This window comes from Lonchura striata, chromosome 7 (assembly GCF_046129695.1).
Source record: "Lonchura striata isolate bLonStr1 chromosome 7, bLonStr1.mat, whole genome shotgun sequence".
In the NCBI taxonomy this organism is placed as follows: domain Eukaryota; kingdom Metazoa; phylum Chordata; class Aves; order Passeriformes; family Estrildidae; genus Lonchura; species Lonchura striata.
In genome coordinates, this window is record NC_134609.1 from 6168578 (window position 1) to 6187813 (window position 19236).

Here is a 19236-nt window from a genome sequence, read left to right on the forward strand (position 1 = left end):
CTTCACACAGTTCTCTTTTTACTAGGGATTATGGGCTTCTAGGTCCACAAGCACAGAAATGGCAAGAAGAGGGGAGTTTATCAGAACCAAATAAAAACAAATCCTTGTGCTAATTATTCCTGCTCCTGTGTACTGCCTCTTGTTTTCATACCTTTTATGCCTGAATTTCAACAGCAAAAGGGCAAAGATTAAAAAAAAAAAAAATTGATCATGAATGCCAAAAGAGGGCAATACTATAAATACCAGATGTTAGCAGCGTACATTGCCCAGGTGTTGATCAGACATTTTATGTGCTTCCTGAATGAGAGATCAAGAGTATTGTATTTCATTGCCTGACATGCTTTCAGGTATGTCTTTGAGCCCATTTATGGGTTTGGACACCTACAAAAAACAGTGAAGGTGAGTGGTTTAGTTTTAAGTATTTGTTATATACAAAAGGTGTCTTTTTTTTTGTATCTAAAACTGCTGCCTGATAGTTTATTCGTTAGCTCCTGATTGGTTTACAGAGAGAAATTTGGATTAAATTTATTTGGTTGTCTCTTCCATTTTAGGGTTCAGTGAAGAGTATCAAATGTTTGACAGTTCTCAAGATAGTTTATTTTATCTTTCTTTAATATGGGATCTCCGTAATACAATCCTTCATTGTACTTTTGCTAATTCTACTCTATTTTGTGAGATGGTGTAAAATTTTCTTACCTCTTACTTAGTAAATAGTTCCGTCTTAATTACACCTGTGAATTTGTGCATTTCTAGTGCAATGCAGCTGGAGTGATTCAGATTAGTATATCACATGTAATCAGTAGGGTTATATGAACTCAATTCCCTTCTGCAACTGGTGTCCCATATAGTGTTGTCTCTTCAGTTAATAGAAAGATACTGGTTGTATGATCACTTTACTTTCTTTGGTATGTTGAAAACTGGACTTGGATGACTTCCCAGCACCACCCATTAAAATGTCAAATACTCCCTTAGTTTGCCTTGCCTGCAGCAAGGCACGAGTTAGAAGGACATTAAAGACAACTGCTGCACCAATAACTTTAGTTGACAGTTTAGTAATAACTTCCTGCTTTTCAGCTTCTACTGTCCTTAGAGTTGTCATCTTTCTGTGTCCTCCAAACCAGCAGGGGTGGGAGCATCTTTTATGTGATGGTGCTCATTCATTCAATAGCCAGAAACACATACCAGGTGTTTCAGAATGGAGGGTGCCAGTGATGAAATGGTATTCCTGCAATGATTTTCTTATTAATCATCATGACTACCTAAGATCCTCTCTGTTCTGTTGGGAAACAATTTTATAAGGTTGGGTTAGCTGCCATTGAATTTCCTTGGTGGCAAGCTATTTGCTAGGAGTTAATTCCATAACAAACCGGCTGAGCCACTTGAGGCTCAAACCACTAATGGGAAATACAGGTCAGTGTGCTCAAAGCATTTTCCAGGAGTGGAGGAACCAGACATCCATGTCATCTTGTGAACCAGTTGATCAAAAGAGGAAGTGCCAGTGGTTCCACTCTAGGGCTTCTCTGTTCTGCAGTGTCCTCCTAACAGGACTTTTCTTAGTACCATTGCCCCTGGCTTATCCTATCTTGTTCCAGTAGTCTCATCATCAGACCACACAAAACAAGAGCCTTCCTATTGCTAGGTCAAGATTGTCAGGCTCAGCATGGTCAGATTAAGCTGCTGAGAATCCCTTCATTGTTATGTTGGCTCTGTTTGGCTCGGGAGCTCCTTTTGAAAGTGTCAAAGACAACAGATTTCAAAGAAATCTAGACAAGTTCCTGTGTAGTAAAAGGAAGCTAAATTTTCTATTTTATTTCTGTATCCGAGGATGTAAATTCTATGGGGTAGGATAGAGTACAAGATCTTACAGTGAGAACACCATACAAGGAATGCACTTGCATTGCAGTCTGAAGATGTTTGTATTGATAGGAATATATTTTGCAACCGGATTATTGTAACATGGATATGTAATTAGAAACATACCAGATTGCCTTTTTTGCTTATTTTTCTATTTAGTGTTTAGATTAGGAATAGTAAAATGTGAGTTTCAACTAAACATTAATACAAGGATTAATTTTGCTTTCAAGAATTGTTTTCTTTCCTTTTTTTTCTCCTTGAGCCAAAACAAAGCAGATAAATGTTTCTTTCTGATGGTACTATTTTGAAGCAGTCCTAAGTAGTTAGTTATGGAGCATGTTCCTCTAAACATAAAGAATGTCAAGCATGTCCTTCTCCAGAGCTTCCAAGGTTGTGAAGGTACAAAAAGTTTCATGAAATGTTAGGTGAAGTGTTTCTAAAATGTTGCAGTTGATACAGAATTTAATTAAAATAAATCTAAATGTATTTTAAAATACTAAATATTAAAATAATAAGCAGCTACTTACTAGCTTAAAAAAATCTAAGTCTGCTTTAGAGAAGAGACTTTTTATAATATCCTTAATGTTTATAAATAAACTGTGATAAAAACATTCTAATTTTCTTATTTCTAAGCCACATGTATACCATCCTTTAAAAATTACTTGTGTGCCATAGCCAAGTCTATGTAAAGAAAGGATATTTTTATCATGTCCTTAAAATATGTGTGTTTTGAATGTACAGCGTAGTACAGGAACTTAGGGTATCTTGAGTAAAAATCTGAATCTGTTTGGAGTAATGGTAGAGGGGTGAGTAGTCACATCTGTTAGGAGAATTTCCACAGTGTAGATGTGCAGAGGGGTTCCCAAATGGCTACACTTCACCATGCTTCAAACGCATTTTGTTGTTCTAAGATCTGAAATTCCTGTTCTCGTTCAAACATGCTCATTCAAGTTGCTGGTGTTTGAAAAACAATTATTTGTTTCAGTTGGCAGGTAAAGTATATGAAAGTTTTTTACAGAAACAGTTCAGTCCTAGGCTTCCAGTGGGATGAAAGTGAAGTGATAAGGGGTCTGCCTGTGCAGAGGAGAGTCTCTGAAGTCTTTGAGAAGGCAGTGAGGGATATTTATACAGGTGTCTTGTAGTTTCGTGCCCTTTGAGTTGTTTTGGCATTTGCAAATGTACACTTGCAATCTACTTGGTTTCCCCTCCTCTCAGTAAATTTCATGTTTGGTGATACCACCAATCTCTGAATTAATAAGACTTTTTTAATTGGCAAGGGGAAAAAAAGTTTGTTTTATTGGTCTTCAAAATTTACACAGGCACCCACCAAAGCCACTCTATCACCCCGCTCTCCATAGGTGGAGATGAAGACCAGGTGAGGTCACTCACTGGTTACCATCGCAGGCAAAACAGACTCAGTTTGGGGATATTAATTGAATGTCTTACTAACAAAATTAGAGCCAGGCAAGAAGTAGAAATTTTCAAAACACCTTCTTCCCACTCCTTCCTCCTTCCTGCACCCTACCTCCCCTCTCCAGCAGTGAAGGGAAGTGGGGAATGGGGCTTATGGTCAGTCCATCACATGTTCCTGCTGCTGCTGCTTAGGGAGGAGAGTTCCTTCCCTGCTGTAGCGTGGGTCATTTCCCTGGGGTGCAGTCCTTCAGGCACACCCTGCTCTGATGGGTGTCCCCCATGGGGTCACAAATCCTCCCAGGGAACCTGCAGGTCCCTGCCAGGACCCTCTCCAGCACAGGTTTCCCGTGGGTTCACAGACTCCTCTCGGGCATCCACCTGCTGTGTTGCGGGCTCCTCCACGGGCTGCAGGTGGACCTCTGCATCCCCGTGGTTGTCCCTGGGCTGCAGGGGCACATCTGCCTCACCACGGCAGTACCACAGGCTGCAAGGAATCTTCTCTGGTGCCTGGAGCACCTCTTGCCCCTCCTCCTGCACTGACCTTGGCATCTGCAGAGTTGTTTCTCTCACATATTCTCACTCTTCTCTGGCCACAGGAACATCTGTGCAATAACTTCTTTTCATTCTTGAATATGTTATCTTAGAGGCATTATTATCATTCCTGCTGGGCTCGGCCTTGGTCAGCAGTGGGTCCATCCTGGAGCCAGCTGGCATTGGCTGGACAGGCTTCTGGCAGCTTCTCACAGAAGCCATCCCTTTTAGCCCCCTGCTACCAAAACCTGGTCACACTGACCCAATAAATTACTGCAGTCTTTCATCTGCTGGTTTGGTTTCAGTACGCTTCTTAACTCAAATGTGTGAAAAATCTCAAAAGAAAAAAGGGAAATAGAAAAATACTTAGGATGTGGTAAAGGATTACAAGATACTATATAGTGCTCGATAGAGAAGGCTTTTCTGTCCCCTTTCTCTCTGCCAAAAATAATCCTGTATTCTCTTCAACTAGCAACAAAAATTGTTTCCCATTATGGAATCTGTGGTTTTCCTGTAACCTCAATTTTTCCTTCACAGATTTAATTTGAATCAGCCTTAATTCCATCCTATTAGAGGTGATTCATGTAAGCTAAAGAATCCTGAAAGAAAGAAGGTTTTGATAGTGAAGATGTGGAAGGAATAAATCACCCCTAGATGGAATAACAGTCTTGACAGAAGTAACATAAGAAAAGGCAGAATGAGACATTTTTAAGAATGTGATCATGAATGACTGGGGAATAATTTAATTGCCAAAATTAATGCAAGAGGTAACTTAGGAGGAACATGGCTTTACTTTTAAGATTTTTAGCTTCAGGAACTGTTGAGACATCAGAGGAGACACCTTCAAGTTTAAGAGAACTTGAAGAGGGAGAGTGGGGGAAATGTTTGCAATAAAAAATAGTGTCCAAGTCATCCCTGTAATACTGAGTATGGGCAGTTTAAATCGTACACCATGATGGTCAAAGAGAAAAGTAGGAATCAAAGTGAAATTCATAGAAGGAATATATCATATAATCTCTGTACCTTTTTCGTTCCTTTAGGTCTTAGTCCAGTTGCTGTCTTACAGTATGGAGAGAAAAGCAAAGATTGAATGAAAAAAAAATTACAGATTTTATTAGTTGAATGCGAACTTCACTTAATCTAAAACCAAACCAAACTTCTACCCTGTATGTTGATTTCTTGCTCTCCTGAGTTGCATTGTGCAACAGTTGAAAAATGTTTCATAGTGTGTTTAAAATAACCTTTTTGCACGGAGAAAAGAACTGGTGTAGTTGGTTGATTACAAATGTGAGATATTTAAACTCATGCCCAGAAAGCTCTTGTTTGCTCTTGAATTTTGTGTGAAAAAAAGAAAAAAATAAATTAACAGTATTGCTTTAGCACTTCAGTGCAGGGAAATAGAGGATTATAACTGTTGAAGTAAACATTACCTTTGAACTCTGTTTTTGTCTATCTATTGAAAGATTACTGTGTTGGGGTTTGGAAATGTCTTTGAAGCTATATTTGATGAAAATACATTGTTTAATCTTAAGAGGAGTATTTGTGCATGTGCATGCCATGCTGTTTCTGCAGTTATTTAACCAAGCAGATCTACAATGCACTTAGAGTTTAACTTAAGGTTGCATTAAATCTGTTGTTATCTCAGCGAGACTTGAAGAACACTGACAATGAGATAGCGCTCAAACACATACATTTAGAGTCCTGGAAATTTTTCCCAGAGCAATAATACTTTCTTACATATGTCATGTTGAAATTAAATGTTGCAGATGAAAATAGATGCTGAATGCAGCATATAATTATTTTTACATTATTTCTCCTTTAAGAAAGCTATTAAGTACTTTCTTAATATAGCAATCTAGTTTAGTATATCCACTATCTGTGAGGTAATTCTGTAGGTGAGCATGTCACACTTTACACATAAGCATTTATCACTCTGATAATGAGAATATCTAAACACTTTGCAGATTCTATGTAAGCTAATGAATGATTCTAGTTTAGGCTATTCTAAACTTGCCACTGATAATACCTGCTCACTTCTTTTGTCCTTGCTGTGAAGGTGATAACCTACTCGTGTTCTGTGCCTGGAGTTTGTAATCTTATAAAACTATCCTCAGCATAAGTTTCCAGGGTGAAGTGAAGGCTCACAGATGACAAAAGTTAGTCAATTATTCATTAAAATTCAAAAGACTAAAAGAAAGGTTGCAATTGTAAGTTATAAGGGTAATATAACTAGCACAAAGAGCAAACTAATTAGGTAAATGTAATTTGCAAATTAAATTTATCTAAAATTTTGTTTCTGTAGTAAAAATACTTAAAAAACAACTTCCCCCTGCCACAGCAGTCGTTCAGAGGAGGATAAAAGGAGAAACACCTACAATTTCACTTAGTTGTCTCATCCAGCTATTAAAATGCCTCTTTGGAAGTCTGATGGAGACCCCTCCTCTGGGGATATCTGTGTGTTATTTACAGTGATTTGTGGGAACATCTTGGAGTTTCTCCTAGGGAGGGGTTTCTCCTCTCAGCAGAGTCCAGTGCCTCCATGGGCATGGCAAGCCGGTGGAAGTGAGGATTAAGGCTTACCTTGCCAAGCAACGTTTTGTATTAGCAAATCTTCATGATGTTCAACTTGCTAGTCTTGTCTCTGCTGTTTGTATGTGTCGAACAAAGACTGTTAAAGAAAGCTCATCTCTCACCCACTGCAGTGGGGAGTGCTGAATTTGATGATTTAAAAATTACACTGCTTGCTTATGAAGTAATATTTACAAGTGTGTTTTTATCTTGTTCATGAAACATACGAATTCACTTGAACAGCTGTTCCCTTCTGAGTAGCAGAACAAAAAAAAAAAATAGGTCCATGTTGACAATTTGAAGTGTTGTGAGGGCAAGCAGTTCGGTTCTTGTGAAATGCTTTTCTGTCGGCCTTTTTTAATGCTAGATCACATGGCACTTGCTCTAAAAGGGACACCATAGTCCCTTTGTCACATTCCGGGGGAAAGGGTTTGCAGATGTGTAAGTAGGCAGATTCCCCTAATGTGTAAAGGCATCACCACTTGCAGTTCGGAGGGGTTTTTGGCTGAGAGTTGTTTTCATAAGTACTGTTTCTCGTCTGTTCTCAGTAATTTGAAACTCCATCTTCCAGGTGTAAATTAAAAGGAAGGGGCATTTAAATGCTCCTTTTTGTGATTTCTTCCTAAATTTATTTATTTTCATCTATCTATGGAAAGCGTATACATTAATAACTTTCATGTCCACAATGTGAGTGTGAGGGCTTCGGGCATTATCAGGTGTTGACTCTTTTGACCTTGGTAATTACTAATCTATGCAATCGGGCCTTTCTGAGCCTTGTCAGCCTCACTTGTGTTTAGCGTTTTATTTATTTTATTTGTTTCTACAAATTCTGAATAGGAAAAAAAGGATTTAAAGAGAAAACCCCCAAAATACAGTAACTCAACTCTGTTTATTCTTAAGGGGTGGAGGTCTTCTAGAGGGGAGCTGTCTTGCAGAGGGGGAAGACAGTATTCTTATGCTAATCCAGGCTCTGGATAAGGAGCAAAGCAGCCGTGCAAACAATGGAAGTGGAGCCAGAAAGTCTGCGCTGCAGTCTAGCACGCCTTGAAAAGCATGTCAGGCCGGGCGCCTTGGGCTGCCGGGAGGGGCCGCGGGGGGAGCGCCTCCCGCTCGCTTTGTGGAGCTGGCGGCTGGCCAGCGCCCTTGGAAAATCGCACTACCTAGAGAACGAGAGTTGAGGCTGGAAGAGGCGAGGGCAAGAGGGAGACAAGTACTTTATAGTCTTGGGTTTTTTTAATGTTAAAAAAAGCTAACCCCCAAACCCCGTATTGAGTTGTCTCGGTTTCGTGGCTGCTGTTTTCTCCTTTGTACCAAAAACTGAAATTCAAGTGATGTGTGTTTGAAATAGCAGCCACATTTTCTAAAAGGCTGTGCGTGAGAGAGGTAGGCTTTAGCGACGTGTCCCTGCTGGGGAGTGAGCTTACACCTCCCTGCGGTGGGCGAAGCGCTCGGGCCGGGAGGCGCGCCGGGGTCGGAGCTGCGCGCCGGCCCGAGCCGGGCAGGGCCGTGCCGCGGTCCCGCTCCTCTGCTGGGACACACCGATGGCACTGACACGGGGCAAAAGCAGGGCTCGTCCAGCGGGCTTTCTTACTGATTAAAGTCAGCGCCGAAAATACAGCCGGTTTTCCTTAGGCATCATGAAATGAAACATTTGCTCTTAAAGCACCAAACAAAAACCCAGTTTGTGCAGAACTCTTCTTCGTGAGTTCTGTAATTTGCATAATCACCTTCGCTTTGGAGGCACTAAGAAGTTGTGAATTTCTTCTAGGTTAGGAAGAGGTTAGAGGTGTAGCAGAAGCAAGCCAAGATCGTGGGAGTTAAGTAAAATGAATGCTTAACCTGTCAATTTCTGGATCTGATTTTTTTTTTGGTCTTTTTTTGCATAGGTTAATGAATAACTGTCCTTAAATTACAAAAAAAATACTGTATGGTTGTGAAAACATTCATTAGTCTTAATAGTGCTAAAGGGCATGTTGCATATTATAAACTCCTTCTGTGAAAGCATTTGTAATTTTGAAGGCACTGGCACACTTATTTTAGGGTCCTTTGTCCACTTCTAAAAATGGGAGCAAACATATATTCCGGACTGAGGCCCAGCTTTTTCGTTTCCTCAGCCCAGATATATTCTTTGTGTCAAATTATTGAAACTCAGAGCCAAAATGTGTGATAAGTCTTGTAGGCAGTATAATATGACCAAAATATCTTTAATAGTGACATGTAAAATTTCTAACAGTTTTGATTTTTTTTTCCTTGCTGCTTATGTTTGGTGAACAAAAATATGTTTCTTATGAATGAGATCTAAGAGGTTTAAGTTATGATTCTCTATTTGTAGTTACTAAATTTAGAGATGGAATGCATTATGTGTGGAGACTTTTCTCCTTGTTCACATTGACTGGTATGACAGTAAGGAACTAGCAAAAATGTTAAATAGATTATAAAAACATATGAGAAGGATAGCTTCTGGGTAGAATATCAGAAGTTGATGTCATTGTAGAAAGAGCATGGGTGTCCATTTGCTAATTGTCCTAAGGCCAGAATCTCTAAGCCAGCTAATCACTTCCCAAGTGAAGGAGTTGAGAAAAGAGGGAAATGGGTCAAGGTGAATAAAAATTGTATGGTGACATTTTTTCTGAATATGTTCAAATAAAATGTGTCATGTTTCTAACACATTAGGAGATGTCTAAATACCTGATTGCAATGGAAAACAATTTTGCTGAATGTCGTTGCAGTTAATTTCATTGAAGAAACCTTGTAGCAGTTAGTTAATTGAACAATCAGAATAACAGTAAGATGGATGGACATTCATGAGTGCAGTGGTTGGCATCCCCAGTTACTTAATTTTGCTGGGCACAGTAGAAAGGAGCTAGGCTTTTATTCACAGTTTACAACCTAGTTTATGAAACAGACAGATATATCATAATTTAGTACTTTGGATTCTGAATTCTGCCATGATGTACACATTTGATATTTTTCAGCAGTGGGAAATCTTTTGTTTGACTGTCCAAGGTGGGTTTTGGTGGCTTTTCTGGTCAGAAATAAGAAGTCCTTTACTGAGACTGTGAGCTCCCCTGCTTCAAAAAACCTGTTGTTAGGGACTTGTGTTTTTTGAATTAACAAATGTGTTGCAGCGCATGTGTTCTAAACACATGGTTCTCTATGTACTACAGAGAGAACTAAGATTTCTTTTTTCAGTCTTTTGAGAAGTATATAATACACACAGTTGTGCTTCATTTAGCATTTCAGATTTCATTGTAGTTTCTAGAAGGAGAAAGGACTTGTATAATTTACAGTCCCTTAGCATTTAAACGTATGCAGTCAGGAATAGTTTTAAATAATTCTTACACAATCCACAGTTCAGGAGAATTATTTCTGTGAGCTTGAACAGATGACTGCCTAAATAGGGCATTATGTGAAGTTATTCTTGTTGATGGCCATGTAGCCATTTGGCTTGCAATAGCCAGCAGTCTTCTTCATCAACTGTAGGATTTTTTGACAGATTTTGGGGGTGGATTTACCTTGCTTGTTTAATTTAACATATTTAACAGCACTCAAGCATAGGTAGTTCGAGTGTTTGTTTCATTGTGACACGTTTCAACAATTTGTGTAAGCATGCCTTGCAATAGAATAATAAAAACACATTTAAAAAGTAGGTTTGTACAAGTATTTGACAGAATTACACAGTACACAATCTGAAACTTTCTTCTTGTTATGAGCTTGGTTAAATTTGACTGTTTGACTTCAGATAAACTGAAGCTAACTATAGCTCTTTTTGTATTAAGAATAATGAAATGCAGTCCCAGATCAGTCTATTCCTGTCCTGACACCTGTAGCTACATGAGATGGTGGCCTTTGAAAACTAAAGACTAATTAAGTTTTTGGACTCTATTTAGTCTGAAAATCTGCCCTACAACCTTTTAACCAGTGGTTAGGAATTGCCTTCTAATTTCTTATCCAGATGAATTGTAATGGCTAATCCATACCTTGTTGGTGAACCAGTAATTTTCTTAAGATTTAATAGTTGTCTGTCATTCATTGTGTTTATTCCTGTTATGTTGTCAAAGTGTAGTTATTTCCCTATCAATCTTAACTGTCTTAATTGTATTATTTTCTTTTTATCTCCAAATGTCTTTCTTTCCTTGAGATAGTATCCTTCTAGATGGATGTTGAGTTCACCAATCATTTTATCTTTGTGCTATTTGTGCCTTGCTGTTTTTCCTGGGAAATTTTCCTGGGAAATACTAGAGATGTGTTTGTGTCTTTCTCCTAGGCACATCACATGGATGTGTCTGATGTTCTGTAACCAATTGGTGTTGGACATCGCTATCTCTTCTGTGTGAGCTTCTAGTCTGTATGAGGCAGAAATTCCCCGGAGTTACCAATATGCATGACTTTTCCAATTTTATGCTGGTGTACTTAATTGTATTTGTTACTTCAGTTCTTCACGTGATCCAAATCTTCCTGCATAAAGACAGCACTCAGTTAAACTGACAATTTGTTTGTCAGCATTTTTTAAAAGTTTTTTGCTTTCTGTACCTACTTCATTAATGAAAAAGATGAGTATTCTTCAGTCAAGCTGAATCAAGAATCAAGGTCCTCAAATGCCATTTGAACTAGGCTGCTAATCTCTGTTCTTGAAACTACTTGTCTGCCCTGTAGTGAATTCTTTACTGTTCTTATAATCCCTCTTTTCTTCAGCCAAATGAGTAATTTTCTTTGTGGCACCATATCAGGTTTTTTTATAATCTTCCAGGAAAGTTGTTGTTGCACACTAACGTAGACTGACATTTCAGTTTATCTCTGGCATTCTGTTCATCTCAAAGTCCTGTTTAAAACAGTCCCTGTGATTGAGGTAATATGCTTATAGTTACCTAAGTTGCTTCTTGCCCCAGTTACACATCAGAGAACCATTTAGTAAGTTTTAGTTTTGTTGTGTTTAAATACATTAACTTGGTGTTACATGTACTGTTGCAAATGGTTTGAAATATCCTGTCTGTTGAAATTGATTGTATGTTCTAATTCTTGTGAAGTCTAAGATTGACATTCTTTCATGTGTTCCCCTTATACAATACTATCTTTGTTGTTACATTCACCACTATCATTCCTTATTGAAATTTGGAACAGCACAGCTCACTTGGTTTGGGGATCATGCTGTTAAAAATATTACATAGCCACATCTAAAGAACAGTTACCACTGAACTTCGTTCTTTCAGAGTTGTTTTGGGCCACATGAGAGATCTTTTACACTTCAGCTTCATATATTTGGAGTAATGTAGAACATAGGGCTGAACTGCTGTGACAATGCTGTGAATTCACTGCTGAGTTCTAGTTCAGAAAAAAACCACACAGTTTTAATAATAAAAGCATTTTCTTTGATAAACTGTTACTAAGAAGGATAATAAAATACAGTGCAGAAAAATCAGGTGTTACCATTGATGAATAAGTTACTTTTTAGTGGATTATAGTTGAACACTTCTTTGTGGCTACAGTAAAAAAGAGATTGAGAACTTTAAAATCAACTGATTGGCTTATGGATTTGAATCTCTTCAGCATCATTCTGTTAGCAGAGTATCATTCCAAGTGCTAATTGGTGCTTTAACATATTTCAAGGGGTTATTTAGTTGTGTCATTCTAAACTGTTATATCAGGCAGGTTTTGGAGAAATTCCAGCTGTTGCTCTTTGAATTTTGTGCCTTTGCCAGGGTAGCTAGTCTTCCTCTTTGAACAGGAGTCTAGAAGGGTATTTTTTGTTTTAAAATGGGGAATTAGAATTTGTTCGCTTTGATTTTTATTGCATGGTTTTATATACAATATTATATTTTATATATGTGTATATGTGAAAAGGGAAGTATTACTGGAAGGAAGATAGGGCTACAAAATACTGGTGGAGAACATTATTTTTTAATAGGCTTGGACAGCATTTTTGGAAACTACCTTAGAGTGTGTCACTGAACAAAAATCACTATGAAATTGGAGTGAGTTGCATTAAAATGGTTAATTTCTTCAATTTTTTATTAGTTTTTTTTTGGGGGGGTGGGGTTTGTAACATGCTCTGTGGTACAGTGGCAAACAGATGTTCCTGTGCCAGTGTGCCCCTCTGGTGAACTGGGGGGCAAGATTGCCAAGTTTTAAACACTCCCACTCTTGCAATGTACAACAGTGCAAATACATATTCCTTCTGAAACTGGACAAGACAGAAATTATTTTTAAAAATACTCTAAACAGACTATTACTAAGATTAATTTGATTTTGCTTGATAGAATACCATAAATAAAGCCTTTGTTATTGCTGCATTAAGCTGTTGGCAGTTTTCAAATTCCACATGTTTTATTGAGGACTACAAGTTCATTGCCGTTGAAACATAGAATAAAGCATTAATACTTATGCACTTATGTTGCTGGCCTGATGTTTTGTGACTAAGAGGACATTCCTTATTGACTGTCAGAATTGGTGTTGTGGCATAGGGAACACTAAAGAGTGAATATTTTTGCTGTCGCATCACTTTTCCCTCTGCCTGGCCAGGAGGTTTACTTTGAAGTTCCTGGTGCTCCAGACGTTTGCGCAGTGCGCGATTCCGAGTCCATCCCACCACAACCTGGCCATAATCCTGGCCAGGGCCACGGCTGCCATGGGCTCGGGGTGCCTGGCTCCCTCTTTGTGGCTGCATTAGGGAGAAGTCAGAGACGTGTGAAAAGTAGGCCAGGGGTCGGGGCGGCGCGCCGCACCCGCTGAAATTGGAAGTGACGGACACCTCCCGGCTCAGCCGCTAATTTGCCTCCATGTTAAATGCCTCCGAAGACTCATTAAAATGAAAAGTCCTTGGGTCTCGCCGACACACAGATTGAGTTATTGATGCTGGAAGCGGCCACCAACAGTAATTGCTGCCCATCCCCAGCGAACGCCCGTTCTGCCATTCATGAGCAGCGCCAGGCTGACAGGGGTCAGAGGGGTCAACCCCACCGAAACGAGGCCGAGGAGAGGCAAAATCAGGGCTCTGTTCATCTTTGTGCAGCTTCACTTTTGTTACAAGGAACTGTTGAGGTGTTCAAGCTGCTTCTTAGTCCTTTGAGGCCCAATTATGCTCCCCTCATGCATCACCATTGAAAAGTTCTATAAGCGGAACGTGACCACAACTACTGCAAAAAAAGTGACTTCTTACTCAATTTGGCTGTCTTAGCTGTATGTTCACCCACTGCACAAGAATAGAATTATGTTTTATTTGTGGAGCAAATTTTTCAGGAGGAATTATTTTGCACACAGCTTAAGAATCCAGGATGTAATGATTTTGAATTACAGTTAGTGTTGTCTTTTTTCTGCAGTACTCTTCTAGGAGAAAAAAGCAACAAGATAAGTATATTAGATAGCCAAACTAAGTGTTGAATTTAATGTAAGTTTGGTTTTCATCCAGCAGAGAGGCTGGGGTTTTTATGCAGTAAAGCTTTTCTACCAGCAGTTTTCAACAGGTGGCCTAACATGGTGTTACTGTTTCCCCCACAGTATTATGGGAAGTCACCACTTGCATTTAATTTTTATAGAAAATAATTTAAAGAAGTTTTCATTTCTGTAAAGTAAACAGTTTTCGAACAGATTTACATGCTAAATCCATTGAATACTACCTCTAACAGCTATATGCAAGTCTAAAATTACACATCTGTGACCAGTTAGTTGACATACCTAATATTTTTAATAGGAATATGAAAACATCCCTGTGAGTTATTACCAACAGTTTATATTTCAGAAGAACCATGCTATTCAGTTAGATAATAAACTTAGCTAATGTTTTCAGATAGTAATGTTAATAAACACCTGGGGTTTTTTTTGTTGGGTTTGTTGGTTAATGCTCAGCATGATGACCATCTTGAATGATTTTTCTTTTTTCACAAATACATGAATTTTTTAAACATTTTGTTTTATTGTATTTTCCAGGAAACAAAGGTGGAAAAGCCACAGAAGCATCCTTGCAGTCAAGCACTGAATCCTGTATTAGGCTTCACTGAACAGACCAAGCTTAGCATTTGTCAAGCAGAAGGGCTGGTTGCCCTGCACAGGAAGGATTAAAAGTGAACAATGACTCGATTGAGAGTTCATGAGCAATTGCTTGGAGCCTATCTGCTTATCATTCTCCATGTTCAAGGTAAATATAAACTAGTTGAAATAAGCTTATCTTTCTGATTTGTAACAGAGTTTTGCATTTTCCAGTGGTTGAAGTAGGATTTTTTTCTTTTGGAGTTTCTTTTGCAGGCAGGTGACTTTACTGGCCTGATGTGCCATATGGATGCTTCCCTAAAAAGGAGGACATTCTAGTGGTCATTCATTGTAGTATAGATTAGGTCTATTTTAGCAAAAACTTAAATAGAAACAATACCAAAAATGCCTAGTACGTTACAGAGCAAGTTGGATGAGCATCAAAAGTGAAGGCTTGCCTTTCTGAATTTCAGTTCCCTCTGTGTGTGAACATTTGATCCCTTTAATTTGACCTACTGAAAAACTTGCAGTGTACAGTTCCCCATGCCTTTTGACGCTCTTAGCAGCCTAGAGGTAGTATGTCATAACTAATCTAAATTAACTTGTTTTGCCTACCTGATGGGCCAAGGTGAGGCTATGGACTATTCACAGATACCCTCATTTTCAGTTAGTGAAAAGATAAGACACTCATCTTATCTTAGTGAAAAAGATACTCATTTGTATGTCTCTTGTCTTTCCATACACCAATTATCAAAAAACTTCTGGAAATCCAGTTATCATTAGAACTTTAACTCCTCTGTCAAATTGGGTTGAATTGAAAATATGCATCCTGGTTGGGTCTCTGTGTAAGTTTGTTTTCCCAGCTGTGCACGCCTCATGTGTTTAAGTACACAGAGCTTTCCAGATTTTTCAAAAAATAGAGAAAACAAATTTGTTACTGCCATTTAAATACTTGAATATAAAAGGGTTTATATCCTTATTCCATACTTAGATCAATTACTGCTTAGTGCTTGATTTTGAGATATATGTGAGATATTTACTTTCAAGAATAACAATTCAATGAACCCATTAAAATGGGGAGAGGAAGAAGCCTGGTAAGTACTCAAATGCTGATCTTTTTGTTCTGTTTCTGGTGTGAATCTGCAATATGAGATTAAAGGATATAGCAGAGCTATCTCTTCAAAGCTTGAGCTTGATACATCTGTTTGGAAAGAAATAGCTTAGTTGAAGTCTGTAGTAGATTTACAAATATTTGCCGGTAGCTGTAAGGTGCTTAGTTCAGGTAATGGGAATAAACTACAGAGTATTTCATTGAGAAATTATGAAAGAAATTTTGATTGAATGTGGTTAAATATTAGAACAGGCTGCCTGGGCAGGTAGTACAATATTCGTCCTTAGAGGTAGTCAGAACTTTACTGCAATGACTGAACAACCTGTTCTGATGTGGAAGTTGGCCCTGCTTTGACCAGGTGGTGGTACCAGGTGACTTCCAGAGAACTCTTCTGCTCTAAAATACTCAGACATAATGTTTTGCTGTGTTACTTGTTGTATTTGTATTCAAGCAGTTTTGCTGCTTCTGGCTGAAGAGACCAGCTTCTTCCCTTGTTCCCTTGAGGAAGCTGGGAGTAATATGCTTTGGGTTTTTTTTCTGAAGTCATGGTTGCCCCTTTGCATTAGTCAATATTTAGCATTTTAATAATAGACAATAGCAATTGAAGGATTTCTTTTTCCTCTCTAGATTCAAATAGAAATAATAATACAAATATGCAAGTCTTCTAGGGGCTTAAAATTAAATTACTTTAACTTCTTCCATGATCGTGGTGATTAATAACAGTTCAGAAAATAACTTCCTGTAAGTAATATAGATAAATTAAGTTTAAAGACTGAAAATTATTTTTCAGCTTCAAAAGAAGAAATGTCCTTATCTTAGAAATTTTCCTGACTTTCAGATCAATACTGAGGGAGGTCTGAAAGCCATGGAAATGTCGAGCTTATTGCAGTGTTGTTAATTCTCTGCAAGTTGCCTAAGGGCTTTTCTTCAAACATACAAACTATGTTTGGTTCCCTGGGGTGGTGAGGAAAAACCAGTCAGGTCTCTCTGCTTTCCCCTAGATTCATGGGGGAGGAAAGAATTAAGATCATAGTCATAAAGCATTTTAAATTTTTATAGGAAAGAGACAATCTAGAGTGAAGAGTTTAAATCATTGAAAAAGCAGTTTCAACAAAGGAAATATGTGCAGGATGTTGGAAAATGCACCATAAAGCAATCAACAGTGATGAAAAAGAGTAATTAGGAAGAATTGAAGAGAATTTGTGTGATTTACAGAAAGAGGAAGAAAAAGCAGAATATGTAGAAACCCATGTGTGTACTTTCAGTGTCTGGCATCCAGGATAATGGTTTGCTCTCTTGGGGTTTTTTTTGGAGGGTTCTTCAGAATGTTAGGAATTTCAGAGCTTACCAAGACCTGAGAGAATGATAAAAGCAAATGTGTCTGTATAGCTGCATGTATATATACATACCAGATTCCTTAACAGGTAACTTGAAAAAGCAAGTGGCTGCATGTGTTGATTACTGTGAAAATATTCTTACAGTAACAGCAAAAACCAGAGGCAATTCTATGACATTATTGGTGAATAGCTGCAGTTTCTCAGGTTGGTACTATGCAGCAGGGGGACCCAGTGGTTACCCTTTGGGTTGTATCTTCATAGCTTTGGAACTTCCTCACTTACTTTGAGAAATAGTCAGAAATAAGGCTGAGTTGCAGATGATCAGACTTAATAGCAACCTCTTCAATTAAAACATTTGTGTTTCCTTTCTTGCTGTGGAAGGCCTTTGCAATAGCTTTAAGTCTATGATTTGCTTTGCATCTTCATCCACTTCCTTTTTCTGATCTAAGTCAAGAGGTCTTGGGCTTCAGCTACACTTGTGAGTGCAGTAAACAGGTTTTGTCTTCCCAGTAGTGCAGGGTTTTCATGCAGAGGATCAGTTTTACTCCCAAGTAGAGTACTTTCTTAGTTGTTACAGTGCATTGATGAGCACGTCTGATCAATATATGTAGCAGTAATAAAGTGCTTAGCATCTACTTAAGCATGTTCTCATAAATTTGGTTGTTCATTGCTGTCAGTTTACTTCCCATGTGGTTCATCACACCTTTATATATTCTTCAGAGACACTACAGAAGACCAGTTTTTTAATCCTTGTAAATTAGTTGACCAAAAATGTATTAATATTACATGATATGTATGAACATATATTAAAAGTCAAATTTAAAAAGTGTTAATATTAAATATTAAAATGGAGTTAAACTTGCCACTGTTAGTGAATGAAAAAAAAAACTGTTGATTTTAGTTCACTGCTCTAATTACTTTTATTCAAATACTTGACATAGATAAGGTATATATTAAGATACATTTAAAAAACTTTATGTACTTTCTCATTTTCAGGTGAAGTAGTTAACTGAATTTAAATGTATAAACTAATCTGAAACAAAAATCTAAAAGCTATAGAAGGAAGTTACAGTTGTCAGTAGCTGGTTCATTATTTGAAAACACTAGTTCTGTTTAGTGGTGATTTCCCCAGTTAATGGCTGCATCTGTATTTAAAACATGGGCAGCAACCGTGTTCTTCTAAATTTGTCTGATTAAAATTTATCCAAGGAATTATTAAAAGTTTATTTATTTATTTATTTATTAGAACTTTGCATTTAAAGTAACTTTATTCTTTAAAAGCCCTTTAAATTACAATGCATTGTACATTTTTTTTTAATGCACAAAATTTTCGAGTCTCTATCTTTTATATTGAGTGCATAAGAACAGAGCAGTCTTCAGAAGTGACTTGGGAAAGGGAAGTGGGAGCAGAGGCTGAGGACTGCAGGTTGGGAAGCAGAGGAGGCAGGGTCTGCCTGTCTGTGTTGAGCACTGATGTAGCTCCTGGGAAAGCTGGAAGGACAGGAGAGAGGTTTTAAACCAGCAGTCTGGGAACATGCTGTGATTTTTGGGAACCAGTTCTGCTAGATGGAGCTACCTCTAACATGCCTGGTCTTTGGAGATCACAGCCTTGATACAAAAAAAAAGCACTATAGGGAGCATTATGGTTACATTGCCAAACACAGAGTTTGGAGAAGCATTTAAGATACTTTCTTTGCACTCATACAATTTTTCTGATTTTTAAAAAAATCTATTTTGTCTCTTAAGAGCAAGTGCTAGTATCGTATTCAAGCTCTGTCAGTTGTACTTAGGTTTAATTCACATAACAGAACATGTTAAATCATTATCAAAGTTTGTGATAGGCAGAAAGGTGAAATGTGCTTACTGGATTGGGGGATTTTGCAGTATCTGCATACTAAAGCAAGAAAAAGTAATTTAGAACTACCACATAAAAATGTCAAGGTATGCCTTTTTCATGAGGGAGGCATATCTAACATAAAGAACAGTGGTACAACTTTCATCTTTGATGAAAAGAGCCCAGTGTGCATCAGCACCAGCAGGGAGGCAGGTGAAGGGGCTCTTCTGACTATGATTCTTCTTAATTATATATTGAATTTCTTAGAGTTTGCAAGCATGGATCAGAGTAGCTACAAAGAAATGCCTCTAGCACTGTATTTCTGCTAGGACAAATCCCTTCAAAGGATAATGTAGTCTGGAATAAAAATGTTTTTATGGACAACACCTATATTATGAGCTCAGAAACCTATCAAACAACTTGACTGCTATAGGCCATATTGATCTTCCTTTGTGGAGAAAGAGAGAATACAATTAAGTAAAAAATTGTAGGCATAATTTGGCTTTTGTATTTGTCTTCTTACACTTACTGCTGTCTGCATTTCATAGAGCTGGTTTTTTATGGGTCACACAAATCTTTTCTTAGATCAGAAGACTTAATGAAATGTTATCTGTATCCTGGCATTG

The 19236-nt window shown here is 38.0% G+C and overlaps 1 protein-coding gene across 1 annotated transcript in view; it reads left to right on the top strand.

Annotated features, from left to right (window-relative positions):
• Positions 1 to 19236, top strand: part of BMPR1A (bone morphogenetic protein receptor type 1A) — a 72412-nt gene that overhangs the window by 36656 nt on the left and 16520 nt on the right. Inside the window, exon 3 of the mRNA XM_021536184.3 lies at positions 14290 to 14497. Coding sequence (XP_021391859.1) covers positions 14431 to 14497 — 67 coding nt within the window. The 5' untranslated portion in view covers positions 14290 to 14430. The remainder of the gene's footprint in view (positions 1 to 14289; positions 14498 to 19236) is intronic.